This window comes from Candida metapsilosis, assembly GCF_017655625.1.
Source record: "Candida metapsilosis strain BP57 chromosome Unknown scaffold2, whole genome shotgun sequence".
NCBI classification, from domain to species: Eukaryota; Fungi; Ascomycota; class Pichiomycetes; order Serinales; family Debaryomycetaceae; genus Lodderomyces; species Lodderomyces metapsilosis.
In genome coordinates, this window is record NW_027138160.1 from 67,201 (window position 1) to 92,056 (window position 24,856).

General features: G+C 38.8%; 8 protein-coding genes across 8 annotated transcripts; 4 read left to right on the forward strand and 4 right to left on the reverse strand. All coding sequences in view use genetic code 12, as the record gives it.

The window, feature by feature from the left end:
* Positions 1-621: 621 nt before the first annotated feature.
* Positions 622-2,844, reverse strand: I9W82_001536 (metalloendopeptidase; the record flags this gene model as incomplete). The annotated part of the gene is made up of 1 exon (XM_067690292.1): positions 622-2,844. The coding sequence occupies one exon, from the start codon at positions 2,842-2,844 to the stop codon at positions 622-624; it is 2,223 nt and encodes a 740-aa protein (XP_067548772.1).
* A 323-nt stretch (positions 2,845-3,167) lies between these two features.
* On the forward strand, positions 3,168-5,837 carry PKH3 (protein kinase; the record flags this gene model as incomplete). The annotated part of the gene is made up of 1 exon (XM_067690293.1): positions 3,168-5,837. The coding sequence occupies one exon, from the start codon at positions 3,168-3,170 to the stop codon at positions 5,835-5,837; it is 2,670 nt and encodes an 889-aa protein (XP_067548773.1).
* Positions 5,838-6,007: 170 nt separating this feature from the next.
* I9W82_001538 (tetratricopeptide repeat protein) lies at positions 6,008-8,014 on the forward strand (the record flags this gene model as incomplete). The annotated part of the gene is made up of 1 exon (XM_067690294.1): positions 6,008-8,014. One exon carries the CDS (start codon positions 6,008-6,010, stop codon positions 8,012-8,014), a length of 2,007 nt encoding a protein of 668 aa, XP_067548774.1.
* Positions 8,015-8,082: 68 nt separating this feature from the next.
* NOP5 (RNA-processing protein) lies at positions 8,083-9,636 on the reverse strand (the record flags this gene model as incomplete). Its single annotated transcript, XM_067690295.1, has 1 exon — positions 8,083-9,636. One exon carries the CDS (start codon positions 9,634-9,636, stop codon positions 8,083-8,085), a length of 1,554 nt encoding a protein of 517 aa, XP_067548775.1.
* A 709-nt stretch (positions 9,637-10,345) lies between these two features.
* Positions 10,346-14,644, forward strand: DNA2 (bifunctional ATP-dependent DNA helicase/ssDNA endodeoxyribonuclease; the record flags this gene model as incomplete). The annotated part of the gene is made up of 1 exon (XM_067690297.1): positions 10,346-14,644. The coding sequence occupies one exon, from the start codon at positions 10,346-10,348 to the stop codon at positions 14,642-14,644; it is 4,299 nt and encodes a 1,432-aa protein (XP_067548776.1).
* A 5-nt stretch (positions 14,645-14,649) lies between these two features.
* On the reverse strand, positions 14,650-17,073 carry I9W82_001541 (ubiquitin ligase complex subunit; the record flags this gene model as incomplete). Its single annotated transcript, XM_067690298.1, has 1 exon — positions 14,650-17,073. One exon carries the CDS (start codon positions 17,071-17,073, stop codon positions 14,650-14,652), a length of 2,424 nt encoding a protein of 807 aa, XP_067548777.1.
* A 319-nt stretch (positions 17,074-17,392) lies between these two features.
* On the forward strand, positions 17,393-20,212 carry STV1 (Stv1p; the record flags this gene model as incomplete). The annotated part of the gene is made up of 1 exon (XM_067690299.1): positions 17,393-20,212. One exon carries the CDS (start codon positions 17,393-17,395, stop codon positions 20,210-20,212), a length of 2,820 nt encoding a protein of 939 aa, XP_067548778.1.
* Positions 20,213-22,396: 2,184 nt separating this feature from the next.
* On the reverse strand, positions 22,397-24,709 carry I9W82_001543 (uncharacterized protein; the record flags this gene model as incomplete). Its single annotated transcript, XM_067690300.1, has 1 exon — positions 22,397-24,709. The coding sequence occupies one exon, from the start codon at positions 24,707-24,709 to the stop codon at positions 22,397-22,399; it is 2,313 nt and encodes a 770-aa protein (XP_067548779.1).
* Positions 24,710-24,856: the final 147 nt, after the last annotated feature.

Genomic DNA, 24,856 nt, shown 5'->3' on the forward strand with positions numbered 1-24,856 from the left:
TTGGCTGTGCATTGTTTTTTTTTTTTTCAAAACATGTAATCAAAGATTGTGATTGGGGTAAGATAATAGAAACTCAAAACTAAATAAAGAAACAAGGCATTTTGAAAAAAAAAAAGGCATTTTTTATTTGAATAGCAGCGCTTAAGTGAAAAAGAAAAAAGAAACGAAAAAAAAATTTCTTTTTTTCTTAAAAGGCATTTTGACAGAAAAAAAAAAAACCCTTTTAGTTTTGTGCTGCATATAAAGATGAACTTTGTTTGATATGCCGTGCAGACTTAGTAGAGGCCTGCATTTGAGATAAGCAGTTCCTTATAAGCCTCGGGGAAACTCTTGACAACAACCTTATAGCTAAGTTAAGGTGTATAATAGTGCATCGCCGAAGTCGCCACGATAGGATGGGAGCAGGCGCGATATATGATTGTACTCGTGAAGGCGACCGGAGCTGACATATTCTACTTTTTCACCTATGCGGACACTAAGCCTTCTTCTCATTATAGTTGTTTTCGCAACTTGCAGGTTATGATAATTGGGTACATTCGTGAGTGTCTCGTCTCGATCAATCACTTCCAAGTGTAAATTCTACCGGTGAAAGTATACTGAAAGGCCTATATACACAACTATTTACAAATTGGAATCCCTGCCTATTAACTCCATGGCATTGGAATTTCCTTCTTTCAACTCCTCGACACCCAATGCGTCAGCAAGACAAAGCCAAGGGTCTTTAGTTCCACCCCATTTTAAAATACAATCTCTGTATTTAGATCCTGCTTCTTGACTCCAAGGATCTTCCTCAAACAACCCTCTCCAAAGTTTCTCCGCAATTGCTCGATCAAGCAAGTACAGATAATACACAGCACCATAAGAGAATAAATGTGGGAATTTACCATGCCATGTTGACCACTTATCGGCAAGTACCTTAAGCTCCAGCTCCACGGAGTGATAGATTTCAGTCGAATTGATCTCATTCATCCCAGTGGCTAACTTTTCAACTATCTCAGCATTGTGCAATTTTTGATCCAATGTAGCCATTTTGCTTTGCATGAAAGTTTCGCAAGCCAGGAGCGTGTTTTTATCCTGATGTGCTTGTTGTAGTAAACTCTGAGGAATAGGCTCACCAGTTTGATAATGCTTCCCCACTTTTGCCAAAACTCGCAAATCTTTACTAAACGATTCCATCAAAACTGATGGTATTTCAACAAAATCAGTGGCACATCTAGTACCTGATAAGTTATGCAATTCGGTTCTTCCAATCATCGAGTGCATGGCATGCCCCATTTCATGGAAAATGGTATCAACTTGATCAAGTGAGAGCAAGGTAGGACCTTTTCCAAAATTGTTCCTAAAGTTGCAAACTAAAGATACCACAGGAAGCTGGTAATCACCATCAAGCTGAACTTTCTTCTTGTAGTCAGATTCGTTTTCCCATGAATGTATTCTTCGCAGGCAAGTAATGGTGAAATGAGATGGCATAACCTTTTGTGACCAAAAGTCAAGATACAAATACCCCAAAGTTTGGTTGCTCCTATTGTCAATAACCTTCAATTTTCTGACCTGGCTCTTTTCCCAAACCTCTCCTTGGGTAGTCGCCTCAGAGACAAAAGAAACATTGTACAAGCTCTCAAACAATTTGCTCAATCCGGCAATAACAGTCCCAACCGAAAAATATTCAGAAATCTTTGTCTGTAAAGAAATATCCTGCTGCTTATGCTCTTGCATTCTTGACACCAAAAAATCACGATCCCATGGCTTAATGCTATCTATTAACGATGCGTCGTCCTTGTACTCCACTTTCTCATCTTTAAACTCACTCAAAAGCTTCAACTCGCTCAATACGGAAGAATTGCCCAATGACTGTTGGATGTTCTTCAAAAACGCCATAACATTCTCTGGAGACTTTGCCATCTTGTGTTCTAGTTGATAATGAGCATATGATTTATACCCCAACATTTGTGACAATAATGCACGGTACGATACTATTCTATCAAGTATGTTGATCAGCTCAGTCGATGCATTGTGCAATGCCAACCACACTTTTCGTCTCAACTCGCTCGACTTGCACTTTGTCAATATGGCGTATGGAATGCGTGCAAATAAAGGGACATAGCACTCATTTTCAACACGTTTACCATTATATTTAGATTGAAGCAGAAGAATCTCTTTTTTGATCAGCGGATCCTCTATACCCTCAAAATCTCCAACTGTAATAGGACACCAGTACGAGTCCAACGTATTGATCTCGTTGTTAAAATGAGAACCAAGTAAGGAAATTTCCTGTGTTATAGCAACAAAGTTATTTCTTGTATCAGGATCCATATGAATACCTGACCGTTCAAAGTCTTGTTTCAAGTATTCACCAACTTTTATCTCCTCCTCGGTCAACTGCAGTGTAACCAGCGAGTCGTTAAGCACATCAACCAAAGTTGTATACAATTCAACATTGGTGTTGAGTTGATTCATGTACTCAAATAGGATTTCGTGGGTTTTTTGGGCCGCATTGATCCATTTGGAACTAGGATGTACAATTCTGATAAATTCGGCAACATCAATGACTCGACAAAGAATATCAGACAACTGATCTAGTTTCTTGATGTAGTCTAATTTTCCTTGCTCGGTTTTGTTATTAAGCATTTCCTGGACTAAAGCTTTGGCATCTGCCAAAGATTGTTTCGAGAAATCTACCAACCCCAGTGGATTTTTCAACAACTCATTTTTGAACAACCCTGACTCCGACTTTTTGAACGAAAACGGTAGCTTGTATGAGGAGTTATGGTTGAAAGTGTCGAAATATTCCTGATCATCAAAGATCTTTGTCAAGTTCGTTTTAACTGGTGCTTGGCGATGCATTCTAGTGGTTGTAAGAGATCTCACAAATGATGTCTGAGGGCGGTTAAATAGCCGCCCATATCGTAGTACCCTGGATGTAGGTTTCATGATGGCAAATTTATATTCAACAAAATAGATGACTTGGTTGTGCTATCCTCCTGGTCGTGAATGTCAAGCGTGCTCCTCTATCCTGCTAGAGTACTCCTTTCAAATGAGCTAATCTGAAAAACGTATGAGAAGAAAAACAGAAAAGAAGCAAAAAAAAAAAAATCCAAAACAGATCAACACAAATCGAACAGTGCAAACAGCCTGGCCAATTCAACTCTCTTATCGATGCTTGAGATATGTCCTATAGACAGAATGTACCACCTCAGTCGAGTCAATCGTCTATACCATCTACACTCAACAACGACTTGCCAAACCACTTGGCAAAACAATTATCGCAGTCGCATATACTGAACTCGAATCCCACGGTTATAAAACAACCACCCACAATGCCACAATCGCAAGTACTAAATCCAAAAAAGAAGTCGGCCCGTGATTACCAGTTTGGATCAATGATTGGAGAAGGATCGTATTCTACTGTGTATTCAGCAATGGACAAGCAACTGAAGAAAACATTTGCCATTAAAGTATTGTCAAAGAGGCACATTGTAAAGGAAGGTAAAATAAAATACGTCAATATTGAGAAAACCACACTTCACAGATTGGGTCACCAGCATCCTGGCATAGTACAATTGTATTACACTTTCCAAGATGAGTCAAGCTTATTTTTTGTTTTGGATTTCGCCGAGTATGGAGAGCTTTTATCGATCATAAGAAAGTTGGGTTCTTTGTCTGAACCTGTATCGAAGTTTTACATGTGCCAGATTATTGACGCTGTGAAATTTATTCATCTGAAAGGAGTTATACATAGAGATCTCAAACCGGAAAATATCTTGGTTGGACATGACTTTAACTTGAAGATTACCGATTTCGGAGCTGCCAAACTACTAGGAGAGAATGACGAGGATGGGGAAAAGATAGACTATAGATCTTTTAACTCAGAGGCGGAGAATCCAGGGCAAGTGTCGAAGGAGAGGTTTGGCTCTTTTGTTGGAACTGCAGAATATGTATCCCCAGAACTATTAAAGGACAATATTTGCGGCTTCGAGTCTGATATTTGGGCCATGGGATGCATTCTTTACCAATTCTTTAATGGTGCACCGCCATTCAAAGGCAGTACGGAGTATTTAACGTTTCAGAAGATTATTGACCTCGACTATGCTTACAAATCACCTAAACCAATTCCTAAAGAAGTTACGGAAATAATCGAACGCATATTGGTAACAAATCCCTCCGCTAGGCCTTCTATTCCTGATCTTATGGCTTTCCCATGGTTCAAAGATGTTGATTGGAACGATCCAATATATATATGGCAGAGAAAAGTGCCAAAACTTGAAAGCTTCTTTGGTACCGACAGCTTGTCTCAGCTGGTGATTCCAAGACTCAAAAATGGCGCCAACAGAGAGATGAACAAATCCAACTCTTATCAACAATTACAATCCCAAATTAACGCATCTGATCTTGGATTTTTACCTACAATTGGCGCCAAGAAATCATTCAAGCCTCCAACAGCTATACGCAAAAACACATCTTCAAATGGCATTGTGGAGCTGACTAGTCAATTTCTACCAAACGTGCTGCCACCTAAAAGACGTGAGGCTCAGAACACAGCACCTCCCCTTCAGCCAGTTAATCAACCTGTTTTTACACCGCCTTCCAATAACCTTCGCCCTGCAGTTGTCATGCCACCACAGCAACAGCCACCAGCGCCACAGCAGCCACCACCACAACAGCCACCACCGCCACAGCAACATCAACAACAACAACAACCTGGTCAATATGCACCTCGTCCTCCGCAAAGTCAACCGCCACAAAGTCAACCACCGCAGGCTAAACCTCAACCCGGAGGGAAAGCAAATATTCGCGCAAACACAGCTTTCCAAAACATGGCTAGACCTGCCCCAACTACTCCAGTACCATCGCAATCACCTAAAATTAAGCCAGGCAATCAAACATCAAACAGCCCACGTGTTACAGAGGGTATCACTCCTTATGTTCCTGAGTCTCATAAAAATTCGCCCGATGCTGCAGCTGCAGCAGCTGCATTTGCAAAACTGACGGGCGCAAAATCTTTTGCATCACTGAAAACAAGTTCCTCAAAAGAGAAGGCGAAACCAGTCCGTAAACTTTCCCAAAAGCAAACTATACTAAAGCTACACGAAGTGTCAAGTTTGCTTGCACCTAACGAAAAGATTCTAAAAATGGATCTTTTGAAAAGAATGCTGCTTCGAAAGTCATCGTTGAAATATGACACTCTAGACGATGAGGTATTGGAAAAGATTGTCACAGAGCATAAATCTCACTTACGGAATGGGTCCAAAATTGTTTTAACGTTTGTCACCAATATGGCTAGAATCTTTCTCGTTGATTCCACTTTAGAGGTGATGCTAGTTGATTTGAAAGCAAATAATGGTGGAGACTACTTGATGTATGATTATGAGTTTGAAAATGACGACGAGGAGCAATTGACCGACAACCATTCAGGGTACTTGATCATTGAGGTGGTTAAGGAAAACGGGGAGTTGTATTTCCTTCAGCAAATTGTCAGCAAGGATGCCGAGCTGGAAGTTATCAAGATTGTAGACAAGTCTGGAAACGAGGCTTCCATTGGCAAAGGTCATGGATGGATTGATTGTCTATTGATTGCAAGAGAAACATCATCAGCTTCGCCTGATGAGCCTAAAGCTGACAATGGTGTCTCCGCACCAGTGAGCAAAGCTACTAATGGAACAACAGTTAAGAAGAGTGAGATCAAGAGTAAAAAAGGTAGTACCAAAAAGACCAAAAAGGAAACAAAACGCAAAGTGTCCACTCTGTCATCGGTCCGTTCACCACTGTCCACCAATCTGGCTAACAGCTTTGCTCGTGCTGCTGCTGCTGCTGTACGTCAAAAGGATTATAGGGTTTAGATACTTTTATAGATAAAAAGTAAGAGGGACAAGTAAGACACAATTATTTTTATTTTTTTCAATTATTCACGTGCACATGTCGAAGTTTGAAAAGAAGAAGAAAAAAAAAAAAGAAGCGGAAAATTAGACAGAGGGGGAGGATCACAACCTTTTGAAGATCAGATCTGATCATGACAGAATATACAAATTTCAATGATATAAACCACTTTGCGTTTGACTACTTCTTGAGTCAAGCGTTCATCGTGCATTTTAGACAAATCTTAGACGATGTTAAAGCGGGAAAATTCATGTTTGATGGAGTAGATGAAGATGACAAACTAAGTTTCCAATCGGGTTTAAACTTCTTGACGGATGTGGCCATGAGAAAAGTCTTGGTGAAGGATAAGGAACAGGATTCTATTGTTACCAATTCGGATGAGTATCATAATAATTCCACCATATCAATTATTGAGCGCGTATTGAGTAGCCAACATCCAGGCAAGATTGAGTTCCCAAAATTATCCACTATTGAGTTGATTAACGTGGTGAAAGAAGAGTCTTCCTTTCCAACACTGGTGGGATCCAGCAAACACATTCAAACAAAGTTACATGCATTACTTTTGCAAGTACTAAAGGAGGACCCAAAATTTCAAATAAGTGGCGAAGGAATTTCAAAGGATTTGCTCCTATATGCAATACATCATGTTATAAATTTTAAAGAAACATTTCCACGTAGTAGTGACATGTGGATTGATTCTGTGCTTCAAGTTTTCCATCAATTCAATGTGGAACAAGTTCCATATCAAGATTTTATCCAAGCTTTCCGATCGAAATTTGTTTCTGCGTTGAATATCCTTGCATCCGGCTTGCAAGAAGTAAGTGAACCAAATGAAACCTTGCTCAATCAGCTACGAGAAAAGGGTAATAATTTGATGTCGTTTCAAAGTTATGCACAAGCAATAAAGGTTTACACTGAGGCGTTGCTATTAGCTACCCCTGTTACGGATGCTGATGTACCACAAATCTACACCAACAGAGCCATTGCATTTATCGGTCTCAATTGTGTTCCAGAAGCTATAGATGATTTGAATGCCGCCATTTTCTTGGACAGTGCATTCACTCCAGCATGGACCCAGTTGGGCTATTGTCATTTGTATATGGGAAATGGGTTGCTTGCTTTAGAATGTTATGATCTAGCCTTGAAATCAGCCGTGGGAGAATTGTTGCCTAATCATCTCCGCACAAGCGGTCCTATTGTTGATGAATATAGGGACTTGAGAATGAAAACAATCTTGCCCCAATTTGTACAAAGATTGAGTTCAGCCATTGCCTTGACTGAAAGAAGAGCATATCAGCAAAGTGTACCTGCAGATAAAATAAAAAACATTATCAGCGACGTGAGGAAATTGCTTGCTCGATTGAGAGCTGTTGGTCCAGAAGATGATCGTGATTGTTTTACTTATACCCCTGTGCATCGTGATTCCTCTTTGAGAGATCTTTCGCTGAGATTCAATGAGAGTCGTCCAAATATATTAACCCCAGATGCTGCGCAAAATATACTTGCAAGAAATGGCATGGAAACGGCAACCATCACACAAGTTGAACCTACTCACACCACTTTTACCCGTAATACTACTGGTGCTGGAGATAACGATGGAGCTCAAAGCCCCGATAGTTTTGATCCTATCAACAGGGACGTGTGGCCACCGACCTTTAATTTTAATAACATGATCGGCGGCTTTACAGGAGGTGGGTCAAGGACACGTGGACAAGATTCACAGCAACCTGGTCGTCAGGGTAGCGATCCAGTAGGCAATGCAGGCAATGCAGGTACTACTGGCGATACGAATAATAGACCAAATGGTACCCCCGGTCAACAACCTCCAAGGCCCAACGACCGTCCGAATTTCGCAAATATGTTTCCTGAAGCACTTCGCAATGGTATACTAAGCACTTTTGAAAGGTTTACACAAGGTGATGGGAATGGAACTATATTTGTTAACGGGGTGGAAGTGACAAATAATAACAGGCAAAGTAATAACAATCAATCTCAATCAGAACAGCCAGCTGGAACTCAGAGGCAAGAGACGACTCTGAGGGAAGAAACTAGAAATACTGACAGGCATGAAACTCAAAACCAAGAGAGTTCGAGTGACCAGCACGTTGAATCTGAGCTACGTGATGAAGAATTAGACTAGGTATATATACTACAGTAATGGGGATTTTCCCTGTTTAGCTTGATATTAATGTACAAATTTGCATCTATTTAATCCTTTTTAGATTTCTTTGATTTCTTTTCCTTTTTAGATGATTTCTCTTCTCCATCCTCTTCTCTCTTTCTCTTTTTATCCTTCTTCTCCTTCTTTTCTTTCTTGTCCTTCTTTTCTTTCTTTTCCTTCTTTTCCTTCTTGTCTTTCTTATCCTTCTTATCCTTCTTGGATTTCTTTTCCTTTACCTCCACTTTTTCATCAACTTCTTCGGTATCCGATTCATCATCAGAATCTTGGTCAGCAGCTGCAGGAGCATCGGCATCAGCGTTATATGCTCTAGCTTCAGTAATATCAATTTTTGGTTGTTGTCTACTAACCTTTGAAGTAGTTCTCATATCCCTTCCTTCTAATTGACTTAATCTTCCTTCAACCTTGGCTCTATTTTCCAAACCAAAATCCTCAGAGTCATCTCTTTCTTCATCGAAGCAGTCGTACCTTAACGAAATAGCGGCTTTAGCTGCCAACACTCTGGCGATTCTTCCTTTATTTTTACCACTGGCTTGACCAACCAATGATGCATGGTATATTATACCATACTTTGGTGTGTCGTGTTTAGTCTTTAAAGCTCTGAACAATGCCTTTTCTGCTCCCAAAATTTGTACAGTAGAAGCTGGGGCTTTTGCTAAAGAAGTTAAGGAACCAGCGTGGGCAATCAATCTAGCACCAACTAATTCTCCAACCATTGCTGTCAAATTTGGAGCAATGGCTCTCATCCTCGAACTTAAATAGTTTGATAATTGTTCTCTGTATGCAGCAAAGTCGACAATTTGTTCAGCTAAAGCTTTAATGTTTTCCAAATCATCTTCAGTAATTTCAGTACCCATGGAAACTTCGGCAGCAGTTTTAACTTGTTCTTCAACTTCTTCTGGTAATATTTCTGACAATTCGGTTTCAGCAGCATTGGACCTTACACCCATGGTCAAAATAATTCTGGCAAATGCAACAGAGTCAGTAACAATTTTGGCCAATTCTGGGAAATGCCATCCATACCATTCTTTACATCTCATGGCATATGTATTCAACTCCTTATCCAAATCATCCAATAATGCAATGGCTTGTATAATCATAGTATCAACCTTGTCTGCTGAGAACTTGAGCTTGTGACGACCAATAGAGTGTGCTAAACCCAATGACATTTGGTTAAGGGCTGAGTTATCCAATCCTGGTAATAATTCTGGTAAAAATTGCTTGATTGCTCTGTGTAAATCTAATGAAGCTGCATCCGATACAACTTGAAAGTTTAATCCCAATTTATTGATGGTGTTACCCAACTTTGTTTCTGATACTATCAAGGTGGATTTCTTGTCCGATTTGGCATCTTCTAATAACTTCTTTAAACTATCGGAAACTTTTCCTTCCATAATTGCATTAGCCTCTTCCAAGGCATTAGCTGCACTTTGGAATTTTTCAAAACGATGGACTTTGAATTGATCAGCAACTTTTTCCAACGAGTTCAAGTCTTCAATCAAAGAAGACGATTTATGAATCTTCTTGTCGGAGGCTTTCAAAAGCGCATAACCTGCGGATGTTTCTGTTAAAATGTAAGCCATTTATAATAGAAAGTGTAATGTATGTGTTGAGATAAACACTTCTAATGGTTTTGAAGTGGAGTTATTAACTTCAAGTAGTACGATTGAAAAATTTTTGAGATGAGAAGAAAGAGAGAAAAAGAGAGAAATTTTTTCTGTGTGGATTATGGCTTGCGTTTGTGTAACTAAACGATGGATAACAGAGCTAGGGGGATAGGAATAACCACAGGTGCTATACCATTTCTTCTATGTCGACAGGCTTTAATTGAAAGAGGGATAAGGTATATGCAAATTAGTCTTTTTCTTTTCTCTAAGCTTGCTAGCCTTCTACGGAGGTTGTGAGCCATTCAAATTGCTCCCATTTCGGCATTCAGTGAAATTGATTGCCTCGTTTGAAACAAGCCAAGAATACTGCTGCTCTTCAGAAGCTTTCCTACTCGATCAGTTCTACTTTCCTTCCTCTTGGACCTCTATATACCTAGTACCTACCTGCTTGTACTGTAGACTAGCAATAGTTGACAAATGCGATCCCTGACAAGCTCTCAAACCACCAGCTTAACATGTTTAAGCTCCTATACTTATATCTACTTTTTATAAGGTGTCCAAAGGCATCGCTTCCTGTAAATTAAAGTACAGTATTGGGTGCAAACCAAGAATTCGTTTGCTGTGATGATACGCGCGACTCGTCTGCAAATCAAAACAAAATTCATTACCAGTTTCATCTGGATTCATGACACGATCCAACAACTATGAAGACCAACATAAACCAAGTAATGCTAATATGAATCCCAACTCGAACGATACAGAATCCATAAAGCCTCTAAAAAGGCCGAAAAAGCAATCGTACTTTTTCAAACCAGTCAATAAACTAACAGCAGATGCTGACAACCAAGCTCCAGTGATTAAGCCAATAGATACAAACACACTACGATCTCAAGTTCAGCCTGTTATAGAAGCCAACAATCACACACACGTCCCTGATTACAGTCCTAAACGTAAAGTTAAAAAGCACGTGGAAGTGCAAATTGCCACCGATAATTCTGATGATAGTTTTGATGGAGTTCGTTGGCGAGAAAGTCCTGATTCAAACCATCGTGATGAAAAGAAAGTGAATGGTATAAAGCAAGGAGTCAGCTACTCATCATCCCCTTTGAGGAATGTAAAGAATATAAAAACGGAGTCAGTAGGGGGCACTACCGAAGTGTTATCAAAGTATGGAGCAGATTTCTACAATGTCTCTTCACTTTCACCTAAATTATCAAAGACGCGATCAGATTTGAGCAACAAGGCTACCCGATTTAAATCTGAATCCGTAGGTACATCTGCACTACAAAGAACAAAATCAACGGGCGTTGAAAGTGCAAGCAAGAGCCAGTGTTCTGGATTGGTGCAAGGAACATTGAGTAGTTGGATTAGTAAACTAGCCAGTGATGACTCCAAAGATGAAAGTCCAAGGGTTATAAACATTAAACTGTCGCCTACAGGTAAGGTCTATGATGAAACTTTACAATCAAATGACCCCTTTTCAGAAGATGACGAGATTTTGAAAATATTGTCACAACAAGAGGGACATCAAGCGTCACCAAAGGAGGATAGAAAAGTTGACTCATCGCCGTCTAAAAGCAAACAGTACTTTAAATCTGAAGAGTTGGGATCCTCACCAAAGGCAGATATTTCAGAAGATCCGTTCTCAGATGAGACAGATCCTGAGATTTTAAATCTTTTAAATGGTGGTGATACTAAGAGCTCCATATTCACTAAGTCATTCAAACAGGGTATGGAAAAGTTTGAAAAGCTTTTGCTAGAAAAAGGTGAATCAAATGAGAAGGAAGAGGAGCTTACTGATATCGGCTATGGAAGATCGATTTTGCGGAGATTTAAAATCCTCCATTTTACAGAGCAAGTATATGGAACAAGCGGAAAGAAGCAGATTATTTTAGAAGTCACAAATGCTGATAAACAAATTGTCAGGCTTATTTTAAGGGGAGAATACTGTGAGCTCGATTTCCTGATCAATGATATAATACACGTTATAAATACCGATGAAGGAAATCCAAACTTGATTGATGATACACACAACTTGCTTGTCTTGAACCCTGATGTTTTGATCTCTGCTACTAAGATTGCCCAACAACTATACTGTCCACGAAAAACAGTTTTGGTATCACGCTACAAGTTCCCAGCAACTTCAACCATTCCCATCATTGTTGGAGAAATGGTGCATTATATATTTCAGGAGTGTATGGTGGCGGAGACATGGGATATCGACTTTATGCGAGAAGTGTTTGATGAATTGAAACAGCTGTACTTGTTGACCTTGTGCAGCATTGACAAGAGCATGGAAGATATTGACGAGGAAGTCGAAAAGCATCTACCGTATTTACAAGAATGGTTTGAAACTTACTATAAAAAGGAACCTAGTGTGCGATCCAAGATTGATGATTGCCTGGAACGAGATCAAATTGCATTCGCTGTCGATGACATTTTGGATACAGAAGAAGAGATTAGGTCTCCTGTGTTTGGATTGAAAGGTATGATTGATGCAACCATCATTGCGAGTCTACGTAAGAAGGATATAAATGGGAAATATCTATTGCCAATGGAGATCAAAACTGGACGTGAACACGTTAGCCACAGTGCACAAGCATCGTTGTATGCACTACTTTTCAAAGACCGGTACGATATGGATATAGACTCCTTCGTTCTTGTATATACAAAAGAAGGTGTCACCAAGAGATGTCAAATACGTGTTTCAGACTTACGATCATTGATCAACTTGAGAAATCGTGTTTCTCAACACTTACGGTCTGGCCGAACATTGCCTGATCTATTGCGACGCTCAAGTTGTGAAAGATGTGAAGTGATTTCTGGATGTATGACAATCAACTATTTGTCCGAGAATGGAACCAAGGAAGACTCTGGTATTGACGAGGGCGATTACGAATTAATCACTCATCATTTAGCAAATCCAAAGTACAAGGAATATTTTAATACTTGGGATACTTTAATCTCAAAAGAAGAGGAGGTCATGAGCAAGACTTTGAAATATTTATGGACCTTGCCCAAACAATTGCGCGAAGAACAAGGTACTAGCTTGCACAATTTGAAAATCATTGAGTCAAATGAGGACCAGAGCCTGGTGTTTTACATCGCCAGTGCACATGGTGACAAATCTCAAGCAAGACAATTCTTGTACACTTTTGCCAAAGATGAAGACAATTCACTGTTCAATATTTTGTCTTCAAAACTTGCCATCAGTGATCGAGTTTTGATTAGTGATGAAGACGGGCATTTTGCCATCGCCACGGGTATAATCAAGTCAATGTCTCCTAAGAAAATCACATTGAGCACTAGGCGGAGAATAGTGACGCATGACATGAAAATGGAAAACTTTAATCAAAAAAACAATCAAGTTATGGAGAGTTTAATCCATGGGCAACAGCAAGCTCGAACTAGAGGAAGCAAGAGGTTTATCATTGATAAAGATGAAATGTTTTATGGTATGGGTTTAGCTCGGTACAATGTGTTGAGAATATTTTTGCCTGACTCACTGGCTCAACTTCGTGATTTACTAGTAGACTTGAAACCGCCGAAATTTTCAAGCAACAATGAAGCATATTCATTTGACTCCCAATTCAATCAATGCCAAACCATGGCCTTGAATAAAGTGTTTTCAGCAGAGAATTATGCACTTATTCTTGGTATGCCTGGTACCGGGAAAAGTACCATCATTGTGGAAATGGTTCGAAGAATTGTTGAAGAAGGGAAAACGGTTTTGCTTACATCTTATACTAACTCGGCTGTTGATAACATTCTATTAAAAATTGTGGGAAAGATGGGTGATGATGAAAATTTCAAGTTTCTAAGAATTGGATATCCATTACGGGTTCACAAAGCACTACACAAGTATATTCCAGATTACATGGATCCCATTGTATCTCGGACCCAGTATAGAGATACATACGAGATGCCAAATATTGTGGCAACCACCTGTTTGGGAATCACCGACTCATGTTTCAACTTGAGACAGGAGTTTGACTACTGCATTGTTGATGAGGCCTCACAAATCACCGTTCCCATCAATTTAGGACCTATAAGTCTTGCCAAGAAGTTTATATTGGTTGGGGATCATTATCAGTTGCCTCCTTTGGTCAAACACCCCAGCCCTGAAGTTCGACATGGGCTTGGAAGATCCTTGTTTAAAATACTTGCCGAAGCTCATCCACAAGCAGTGAGCGAGTTGACAGAACAGTACAGAATGTGTGAAGATATTATGCAAGTTTCAAACATTTTGGTATACGAGAACAAATTAAAGTGCGGGTCGCCAACAATTGCCAATCAATGTATGGAGATCCCATACCCGGAAGCTGTATCGAGGTTTGTTCTACCTGAAGTACCAAAAGAAAACCGATGGATGGATCTTGTTTTCGACAAGCATAGGAAAGTTTTATTTTTCGATCATGACACCGTCCCGGCATATGAGACTGTGTTTGGAGAAGCAGTGCGAAACTCCAGAGAAGCAACATTGGTTCAGCAAATTGTCAAGGCGTTTGTAACTGCTGGTGTGGATGAGTCTCAAATAGGTGTGATGTCCTACTACCGGTCTCAACTTGAACTTTTGAAACGAAACATGTCATCGAGAACAGAGTTGGAAATACTTACAGCAGACCAGTACCAGGGTAGAGATAAGCAATGTATAATTATTTCCTTAGTACGATCCAACAAGGAGAAACATGCCGGTGATCTTTTAAAGGAATGGCGACGTCTAAATGTGGCTGTGACTAGGGCGAAATCGAAATTGGTGATTCTTGGGTCACGTTCCACTTTATCTACAAACGATACTACAAAAACTTTTATTGATTTCTTGGAGCTGAAAGGTTGGTACCATTTGCTTCCTGTAGATGCTGATAAGATCTACGATTTACCACAATCTGTCAACAGCTCCCCCCTTAAAAAGAGATCACAAAAGACTCGTATTGGTAAAAACAATGCTATTCTTAAAAATATCGTTGATGACATCACTAAATAAAAATCCTATATTGCAAAGAAATGAAATTCGAAATTACCTCTTCTGAAATGGAATTGATTTCCATTCCATTGTGCTCCATCTCTTGCTTCCTCCGGCGGCTCACGTCTTTCTTCATTGCCATTGCGCATACGTCTCACTTGTCGAATGATATTTTGGACAAAAAACACAAGGAAAAACAAAAATGTCAAGGAGATTACCAAGTAGTCACCAATGTCATAATTTTCCACAAACTCTGTCTCATAATCAGTGCCGTAATGATGTGCATCTGCTTTGGAAATTGATTCCCTTTGCTCTGGAGCTTTTTTTTCACTAGCTGGCTTTGTACCCAACGATTTCAACGTGCTAAACCATCCATTAGATTGATCGTCCATACGATTGTTTGCACCATTCGAGCTGAAAAGATGCTTGAATCGTAACCGTAAAAGTGCCCAATGTATATGAGCACTGCTATACTTGGGCTTTAAATATAGCGCTTGGTCTATGTCATTCTTTTCTTTGTATTGCAAACTTTGGTCGTAGTATCTTTTGGCTAGGAAGTAGTCAATGGTGAAATCTTCTGGCCCTAGTCCATACTCATACATCTCCGCTAGCTTGAAAGCACCGTGTGATGAATGTCTGTCAGCGGCGATTCTGTAGTAGTTAAATGCCCGCTCATAATCTGGCTCAATTGGTGCACTTTCATCTTGACCCTTGAATATATCTCCTAATAAGATTGTTGCATCTAAATTACCCTGCTTCGAAGCTCGGTCAAGATATTGTACTGCCAAGTTCAACCTATCCGAAGTAAATGTTTTTGTCTCTTCTCTCGAATACAAAGGCTGTACTTGGTATAACAAATAGGCAGCCGAGACTTGAGCATGCTCATAACCTTGCTCTGCCGCAAGCAGGTATCCCACAAGGGCATTTTCAAAATTGCCACTCGCAAGCTCTTCAAAAGCGTATTTCAAATGTGGAGCATAAAATGAGGTATATCTTTTCAAAAATTCCCTATAGTATAAAGCAATACTCTGACACGTTACTTTCTCCTCAGGTTCCACCAATTGTGCCAATCCCGACTCTAAAAATGATCCAGTATAATACAATGCATCTGTATCTCCAAAGTAAGCAGCTTGCCTCATGTGCTTGTAGATCAAACTTCGGCTTTCACTTGACTCAACAGGGTCTGCGCCATCTGTCTTCATAAGTAGCTTTGCCATATTTTTGGACCCAGGTCCACTTTTCTGATTAGCTGCCCAACCGTAGTATTCCATTGCTTTAGTTTGATTTGCTTCTCCAACAAGTCCATGTTCCGCAATATACCCAAGCTGGTTGAGAGCTTCTGATGAAACCTTCACTTTTAATGATGTTTGTAGAATTTGTTGTGCAATCTGTGGATCCTTGTCAACATACAAACCTTCTAAATACATGCGTCCTAAATTCACCTGGCAAAGACTCAAAAATATTCGATCTATCCTGCCAACATTTTCGTAATCTCTTGAGCCGTAATATTCCTCTCCTAGTTTGACACAATTGTGGAACTCTCTAAAAGCTTTCGCATAATCTTTGTCATTGAAATAGTCTCCCTTCAAGTACTCAAGACCATTATAATAATAAGTAACATACTTGTGGTCATTGGCATCTAATCTTTGCTCTTCGATCTGCGCCCTTAACTCGGCATACACTCGTGATGGTATTTCAACAGACGACGCCATTTCGCTAAGTTTTCCTCCATATAAACCACCATTAAAATCTGGAATCCTAATATTATAATCAACTTCAACAATAGGGGTCTTCTCTCGTTCGAACCCCATCTTCAGTAGCTTTGATAAATACGGTAATGCCAACTCGCAATTCGACTGTACTCCGACTCCTTTCAAGTTGCGATACGCCATAACTTGTAATGCATACATGTCCCCATTCTCGGCTGCTATTTGGTAGAACAAATTGGCGCGTTTTTCATCAATGGGGAATTCACCGAAAAGTCCTGTTGAGTGGATAAATCCCAACATAAAATATGCATGGGCATCAGGCCATATTTCCACGGCTCTTTCGTAGTAAGTTTTGGCCTTTGGGTAATCCGCGGGTAAAGAATAATTGCCAAATAAATACAAGTCGCCCAAAGTTATCAAGGCTTTTGGGTTGCTATTTGATGCAGCTGTCTCTAGTAGTGGGATTACATTATCGATTAGTTGTTGTGGCGGGGACTGTAATTTGTGCTTCTTTTGTTTGTACTGTCTTGTTATTGGATCGTATGGTGGTATCACAAGGTTATTCTCTATGCTATCTGCAGTGTATACAAATCGTCTATGGTAGGTGGACTCAATTTGATGTAGTTGTGTAATTGCTTGTTCATATTCATTAGGTTTAGCTGGTGTGTCAATTGCAATCGTATATGTTAGAAAGCAAAAGCATAGATACAAGGACCGAAGTAGTGGGAAAAACTTTTGCATGGCTAGTGTGGAGAAGGACTATGTAATGAATGAGACGTGACCAAGTGGTTTGACTTGCCAATAGGACGATATTAAAAGGTGTGCTTTTTGATAGATCTCAAGAGAATATTCAAAGTGTCTGCTGACTTTATAGGATACGTAATCAAAAGATTTACTCTCTCCGCCGAAAAAAAAAAAAACAAAGAACAAAGTACAAGACAACTAAATCAAAAGAATAAAACCAACCTAGAGCACATTACACACTTATCACGGCTACTCATCAGATATCATTGATCAGTATTTACATTACTTGTCCTTCTATACACACACGCAGTGAAGCATGGCACCCATTAGACTATCAGACTCAAGACTGCTGGGCTCAAATGAGTCCAACGAAGCAATATTCCGATCAGCACCAATGACATTGGTCCAATTTTACGTGACAATAGAATTGGCAAGAGAAATGGTGGGGATGTTGGGTAACTTGGGAGCCGTTCAATTTAGAGACTTGAACTCCAAGCTTACTCCATTCCAACGCACATTTATGAATGAGTTGAAATCTATTGATACAATGGTTAGTCAATTGAATTTTCTTCGCTCAGTTATGGATAAATTGGGCACGGTGTCAGGAGACTTGCATGTCAATTTAAGAGCTGATATGAGACCCATGCCTTCGATTTCGGAAATGGATCAATTCAAGGTCAAGTTGAATGATTATCATGAAAGGATCAAACACTTGAATTCTTCATATGGGAACTTGGATAGCCAAAAACTTAAATTTATCGAGAACCGATATGTTATAAATACCCTAAATAACTTCCACAGGTCAGCGTTAGTGGACAATGATGTTGATCATGAAAACGACGACGACGTTGGTGAACTCGATAGTGAAATTGCCCTATTAAACGCTCGTCAAAGCCACAGTTTGGAAATGGGAATGGAAGTTCATGATTGGGAAGAATCGAATTTCAATTCAATTGCAGGAACAATTGCCAGAGATAAAGTACCAGTATTAAGAAATATCTTGTGGAGACTTTTACGAGGAAATTTGTATTTCCATGATATCCCTATTGATGAAGAGTTTCCAGTAAATGACAAATCCACCGAAAAAGTGTTTAAAAATGTGTTTATAATCTTTATTCATGGTGATGTTTTACGATCAAGAGTACGGAAAATTGTACAATCTTTGGATGGGATAATTTTTGATAATTCCTCGGGAAACGCGGAAGCGCGAAGAGCAACGTTGGATGAGATTAATGATAGGATTGAAGAGTTGACCAATGTGGTTGATAGTACCAAGGACCAATTGATTACCGAATTGAAGGTTTTTCAAGAACTTTACCCTGATTACTCATACATTATTCAACGAGAAAAGTTGGTTTATGAAACTTTAAACAAGTTTGATGAGGATAGTACTAGAAGATGCTTAGTTGGAGAGGGATGGATTCCTTCAGCTGATTTTGAAAAAATACGAGCCGCATTGAGGAAATTGGTTAAAGATAAGACAAGACGTGATCGTGATCGTGGCTCACCTAATCAATCGAATGACTCTCTAGATATTTCTGTTGATGCAGAAACAGATACCTTTGTTATTGACGATAGTGATCATGATATATCTGGTATAGACTTTGATGACGGAGAAGAAGAATCAGGGTCATTGATTGCTGTGGTGAATAAACTAACCACCAATAGAACCCCGCCCACCTATCACAAGACAAACAAATTCACAGGAGCATTTCAACTGATAATTGACGCATATGGTATTGCCACTTATGAAGAAGTCAACCCTGGTTTAGCGACAATTATTACTTTCCCATTTATGTTTGCTATCATGTTTGGTGATTTAGGACATGGATTTATTGTTTTCTTGATGGCATTGTATTTGATTATCAATGAGGTTTCCTTTGGTGCTATGCGTAATAAAGATGAGATTTTTGAAATGGCATTCAATGGAAGATACATTATCCTATTGATGGGGATTTTCTCCATGTATACTGGGTTCATTTACAATGATATTTTCTCAAAATCAATGGCTATATTTGGATCTGGATGGGAATATGTTTTCCCCGATAACTATGACCTGCAAAAGGGTGGTACGTTGACGGCAACCAGAGTCGAAGGCAAGACCTACCCTATTGGTCTTGATTGGGCATGGCATGGTACAGAAAACAATCTTTTGTTTACAAACTCCTACAAGATGAAGTTGTCGGTTTTGATGGGATATGTTCATATGAACTACTCATTGATGTTTAGTTTAGTCAATTATTTATACTTCAAAAGGAAAGTTGACATTATTGGAAATTTCATTCCTGGGTTTCTTTTCATGACTAGTATATTTGGATACTTGAGTTTAACTATTGTGTACAAATGGTCAGTTGATTGGTTGGGTACTGGCAGACAACCACCAGGGTTGTTGAATATGTTGATCAATATGTTTTTATCCCCAGGAACTGTGGAAGAGCAATTGTATCCAGGTCAAAAGTTTATTCAAGTGGTGTTGGTTCTTATTGCACTTATATGTGTGCCATGGTTGTTGATTTATAAACCATTGACATTAAAAAGACAAAATGATAAAGCAATAAAGTTGGGTTATACTGATTTACACTCACAGCACAATCATTCGATTATGTTGCATGAAGAAGAAGCGGCATTGGAGTTGGAGCATGAATTGAATAACGAGCCAATCGATAACGATGAAGAAGATCCAGAGACTGATGATGAGTTTAGATTCCCCAATGATATAGAACCAATGTTTCATTCTGCGGCAGCGCATGGTGATGATCATGGACAATTCAATTTTGGTGATATTGTTATTCATCAAGTGATTCATACTATTGAATTTTGTTTAAATTGTGTCAGTCATACTGCTTCATATTTGAGATTATGGGCCCTTTCATTAGCCCATGCCCAATTATCAACTGTGTTGTGGTCAATGACAATACAAAATGCCTTTGGTAGAACTGGTGCCGTGGGTGTTATCGCCACGGTGGTTCTTTTCGCCATGTGGTTTCTGTTGACAGTGTGTATCTTGGTTCTTATGGAGGGTACTTCTGCCATGTTGCATTCGTTGAGGTTGCATTGGGTGGAAGCAATGTCGAAATTCTTCGAAGGAGAAGGCTATGCTTATGAACCGTTCAACTTTAAGTCTATAGATGTATAAAAATAGTAGAGGAGTTTCTTCTAAGAGGAGGAGAGAGTACCGTGAAGAGGCATAAGAATGCTTTGTTTCAGAATGAAAGACTTTCAAGGGTATGTTTTAGTGAAAAGAATGTATTTTTTTAGTATAGCTAGTGCATTTTTCCTTTACGACCGGGAAACTCCGAGGAAATAAAAAAAAAAGCAAATAAAAAGACTGTGGTTTAAAGAATGTGAAGTAATGGAGGCTTAAATTGTAAAGATGTAACTTGGCGCCTAAGGGGGAAACCTAAAGGGGCTCATAACCCTAGAAAAGTTTTTTTGTCTTTTCTGATTTTGCAAAAAAACGCCTCGTAAAATAAGTCCTTGCATAAGGTTATGTTGGGCTTTTTTGTACACACAAACGAAAGGTCTTGGGGAGCTCCCTGTTCTATACGAAAGAACGAGAAGGATCTGTGACAAGTTTCAAACTTAAGCATTGCCATTTCAGGATGCTCTTTCTAGTACAGAAGAAAAGTAGGGGTCCTCAATTAAAAAAGGGTGAAGGTTTATCTCGTGCGCAGAGCAAACTTCCACATAGATTTTTTTCCATAAAGTTTCCAATACACAAGTCTTGTCAGTTAGAGGTTTGGTGCTTTAGAATGGGCATTGGTAGATTTGTGATATGTATTTTTACCCGAAAACATGTATTCATCGCCCCTCTGACTTCCGTGAACGAGTTTTTAAACGCAAAACTCTTGTTTTGCGATAGGATCCTCCACCAAGTTCCATTGGAGGAAGGATTTTGCTCTTTTTGTGAATTAGCTTAGTTTACAGTAAGAGTGTTTGATTTTTGTTATATAGAGGAACGATCTTAAACAAAGATTACTAAAGTTTGAATAAGGGAATAATAACAATAGGAACCTTGCCAATAACAAAAAGGATATCTTTATACTACTATATGTATTGCTGTATACTGTATTTGTGTAATACCGACAACACTATAATAGTCTTGTTTTAGTGTATTTTGGTATATTTTTTAATCCTGCATATAAAGTTTTTTTTTTACTTTGTTGCAAAACCAAACGTTTGATTCAAAAAAAAAAAAATATTTTTTTATTTTTTATTTTTTTTTTTTTTTTTTTTTTTTTTTTTTATTTTTTTATTTTTTTTTCGCAGCCAAACACAAAACATTTGACAGATTATATACCCAAGAAATGCACTTTAAGACGTATAAAATATCAATCTCCTTAAGAACTGATCCAGGTTACTCTAAGTGCTATAAAATAAATAAAAAAAAAAAAAAAGTAATTGGTATATATCCTATGACCAGTTTAAATGTATAAAAATATATACATATATATATTTTCCCTTCTTTGCAGACTTAGAAACTGTCATATGCAAGGCATCTCTCACCTAAAAGTGTTTTCTTTTTATAGAGCAAAAAAATAAATCTATTGTTATTGTGTAAACTGCTTAACTATAGCAAACAAACAAACAATACAAATTTGGTAGCACACTCTCTGCCATACTGTAGATTGTGCTATATATCTTTTTATTTTAACCTACCCTGCATATGTTGATTGTCACCAAAAGAAAAAAAAAAAAAAAAGTTAGTACTAACACAATTGCCAACTAAGCGCCAAATTTTAGTACTCCATTGTAATTTTTTTTTGTTTTTTTGCCTTTTTATTGTTCTGTTTATACAGTAATGGATTTTATTCCCAATTAGGCTAAATAAAATAGCGCACGGCGGCTGATCGTTTGTGTGTGCATACAATACCTCCATTGTACATAAAACAATAGGCAAAACTAAGTGCCTTTCGGAAGAATTATACCATCATTTAGGAACCAGACCAGTACTGGTTGAGTTTCATACATAAGCGACAACGCATGAAAGGGTATTCTTCCGTTGCTTAACATAAAGATTGAACAATACAAACAAAAGAAGAAGAAGAAGAAGAAGAAGAAGAAGAAGAAGAAGAAGAAGAAGAAGTATATGTGTACAAGTAATGCATTTTTGTGTAGAATCTCAGCCATTGCACAAGCGTTTCTGTCGTACCTCACTTTTTATTGGCTACTGATACTAAACACCAAAAAAGTTGTTCGTTTGAGATCTTTCGTAATATTACAATATACTTTTCTTATAATAAATACATAATACTTGAAGACTACATTGAACTTGCAATGTAATATCTCTTCAAAAGAACAAAACTTTTTCTCTCTGCAATCACAATCTAGGATCATCCAAATCAATTCTCCTTCCTGACGTCAACATCCTTTGTACTTCATCCAACGTCCAAGGTCGTAATCGATTCCTCATTTTATTATGCAACATCTCCTTGACAACCTCAACAGGGGCATTACGCCTCATAGCCTCTTCTTCAACAAACTTGATAATCTTTAGCCTAGTATGACGAAATTGACGCTCGGATGATCCGTGTACTTTTAACCACTCAGTAACCGATATATCGTGTTGTGCCAACTCTTGTTCCAACGTTTTGAAATCATCCCACATTTCATACAACGTGGTTGCCTGACGTGATAACCGTTTTTGTAATGTCAATTCTCTGGGCGTCTTTGGTGCTGGCGGTTGTTGTTGTTGTTGTTGTTGTTGTTGCTGTAGTTGCACACCTTGTGTCAACAAGGAAGAGGAGGAAGAACTTTGAAATTGCTGCGAATGTTGTTGTTGATGGTGTGGGATTTGGCTGATTGGTGTATGTGACAATGACAGTGCAGTAATACTGTGATGAGAATGGTGAGGATGAGATGGATGTGGTTGTTGGGGTAGAAAGTGTGATAATGCTGGTCGAAAATGCGGGCTACTAGTTGAAACCATGGAAGATCTGGTTGAGATTGAAGTATCTGAAAGTCGATGAGTAGTGGCAGATACTGCAGGGATTTGCTGTTGCTGTTGCTGTTGTTGTTGCGATTGGGGTTGTGGTGGTGGTGGTGGTACTTGATGCACTGGGGGCATAGGCTGATTGTACGCATAGGAATATGTTGGATTCAGCACCAGCGACGGAACTTGTTGCAACACATTTGCAGCACTAGTTCCCTCTAGACCACCCCTCATGCGAGATAGCAATTGTAACGTATTATCAATCCCAGCTCTTATATGCTCATTTTCGCCACTATTAATGTAACGAGCAGTATCTTGTAAACTTTGTTGCGCCAAATACTCATTACTTTTATTCTTTGATGAGCTCAAAATGATTAACCCATTAATTGAATTTTGAATATTGCGTAAAAAATCACTTTGCTTATTCATAATCTCCGTTTGTTTAGCAATAAAATCGTACAAATGATTGGATATTTGATGTTGATGTTGTATATTATTTGCAATGTCCTTTTCCATTTTGCGTAATTTGTTGCTTTGTAGTTCAACCAAGCGTTGGAGATCTTCTTTGGAATCAAAATCAATTGATGAAGGCCAGGGATCTTCACTATCACTTTCCGTCTCATCGTCTTGAGGATTGAAACATGATTCTCTCATTAACCGATCATACTCCCCATCATTTTCAACCTTTTTTACAAATGCTTCAAATTCGGGAGAATTGAAAATTTCACTATTTGAAAGGGGATTGTGCGGGTACCTTTTTTTGATAATAAGCATATCCTGGCACAAACTTTTGCGTAACATTTTGAGTACTTCTTTGAGTTGCTGTTCATTATCACCATCATCAATCATTGTATCGCTCTTGCTACCCTCTAAGTCCTCATTGATGAATGGGAATATCTTTTCCAACAAATTTTGTGGGGGGTCGATTGAACCTCGTAAAATTGAGTAATCCTTTCCACTCTCAAACCCAGCTACTTGTATCAATACATCAAACGGTAGTTCCTCGAGTGAATTTGCTGACATCTCCTTCGGTAATTCAAAAGCATGAGCTACTAAAAGCTTTTCCAAATTGGTCTCCTTTGGGTCAAACCCAGCAATTTCCAAAGCCTTTTTCTGTGTTTTCATTTGCTGAGATCCTGACATTGGTACGAGGTTATTGTGCCCTCTTAGAAGTTTTACTTTTTGCACTGTAGGCAAATCCAATTCACCACTCAAGTCAAACTCAAACTGTTCATCATAATCAGGTATATGAAATCGGCTAAATAAATAGGCGCCTATGGCAGAATGGGGACAAAACTCGATATATTTTGACCTTAAACATGATCTGTATTGCGGGTGATTCGTGTTTAGTGATTTGCTGCCTTGATTTGCACTCTGTTCACTATCACTATTGGTAATATGGGCAATGGATGAACGGATCTCCGAATTGTGGTTGTTTATCCGAACAACTAGGCAATCGATATTTCTGACTTTAGCCACAAATATGTCCCCTACAGCAATGCTTGTCTTCTTCAAATCTGATAATAGCATGGTTCGTGTTAGACTAAAGTCAACCAAGGTTCGAAATACTTTGTGGTGGTCGATTTTTGGGTCAAATTTTACGTTCTTGTGCGACCACAAGGGTTTAACAAGTTTGTAGTAATCGTCAATTGTATACTCATGATTATCGGTAGTTTGCGATTCATCTGAATCTGATATCATAGTCTTCACTTTCTTATCTTTGTCTCTTAAGCGGTGTTGTTTGTTTGATTGGAATATGTTGTTTCCATTTGTTTTTTTTTTTTCAAATCCGGCAAAATGTATTAGGTTTTAAATGCTGTATTTTGTATTTTGTAAAACAAATCTGCA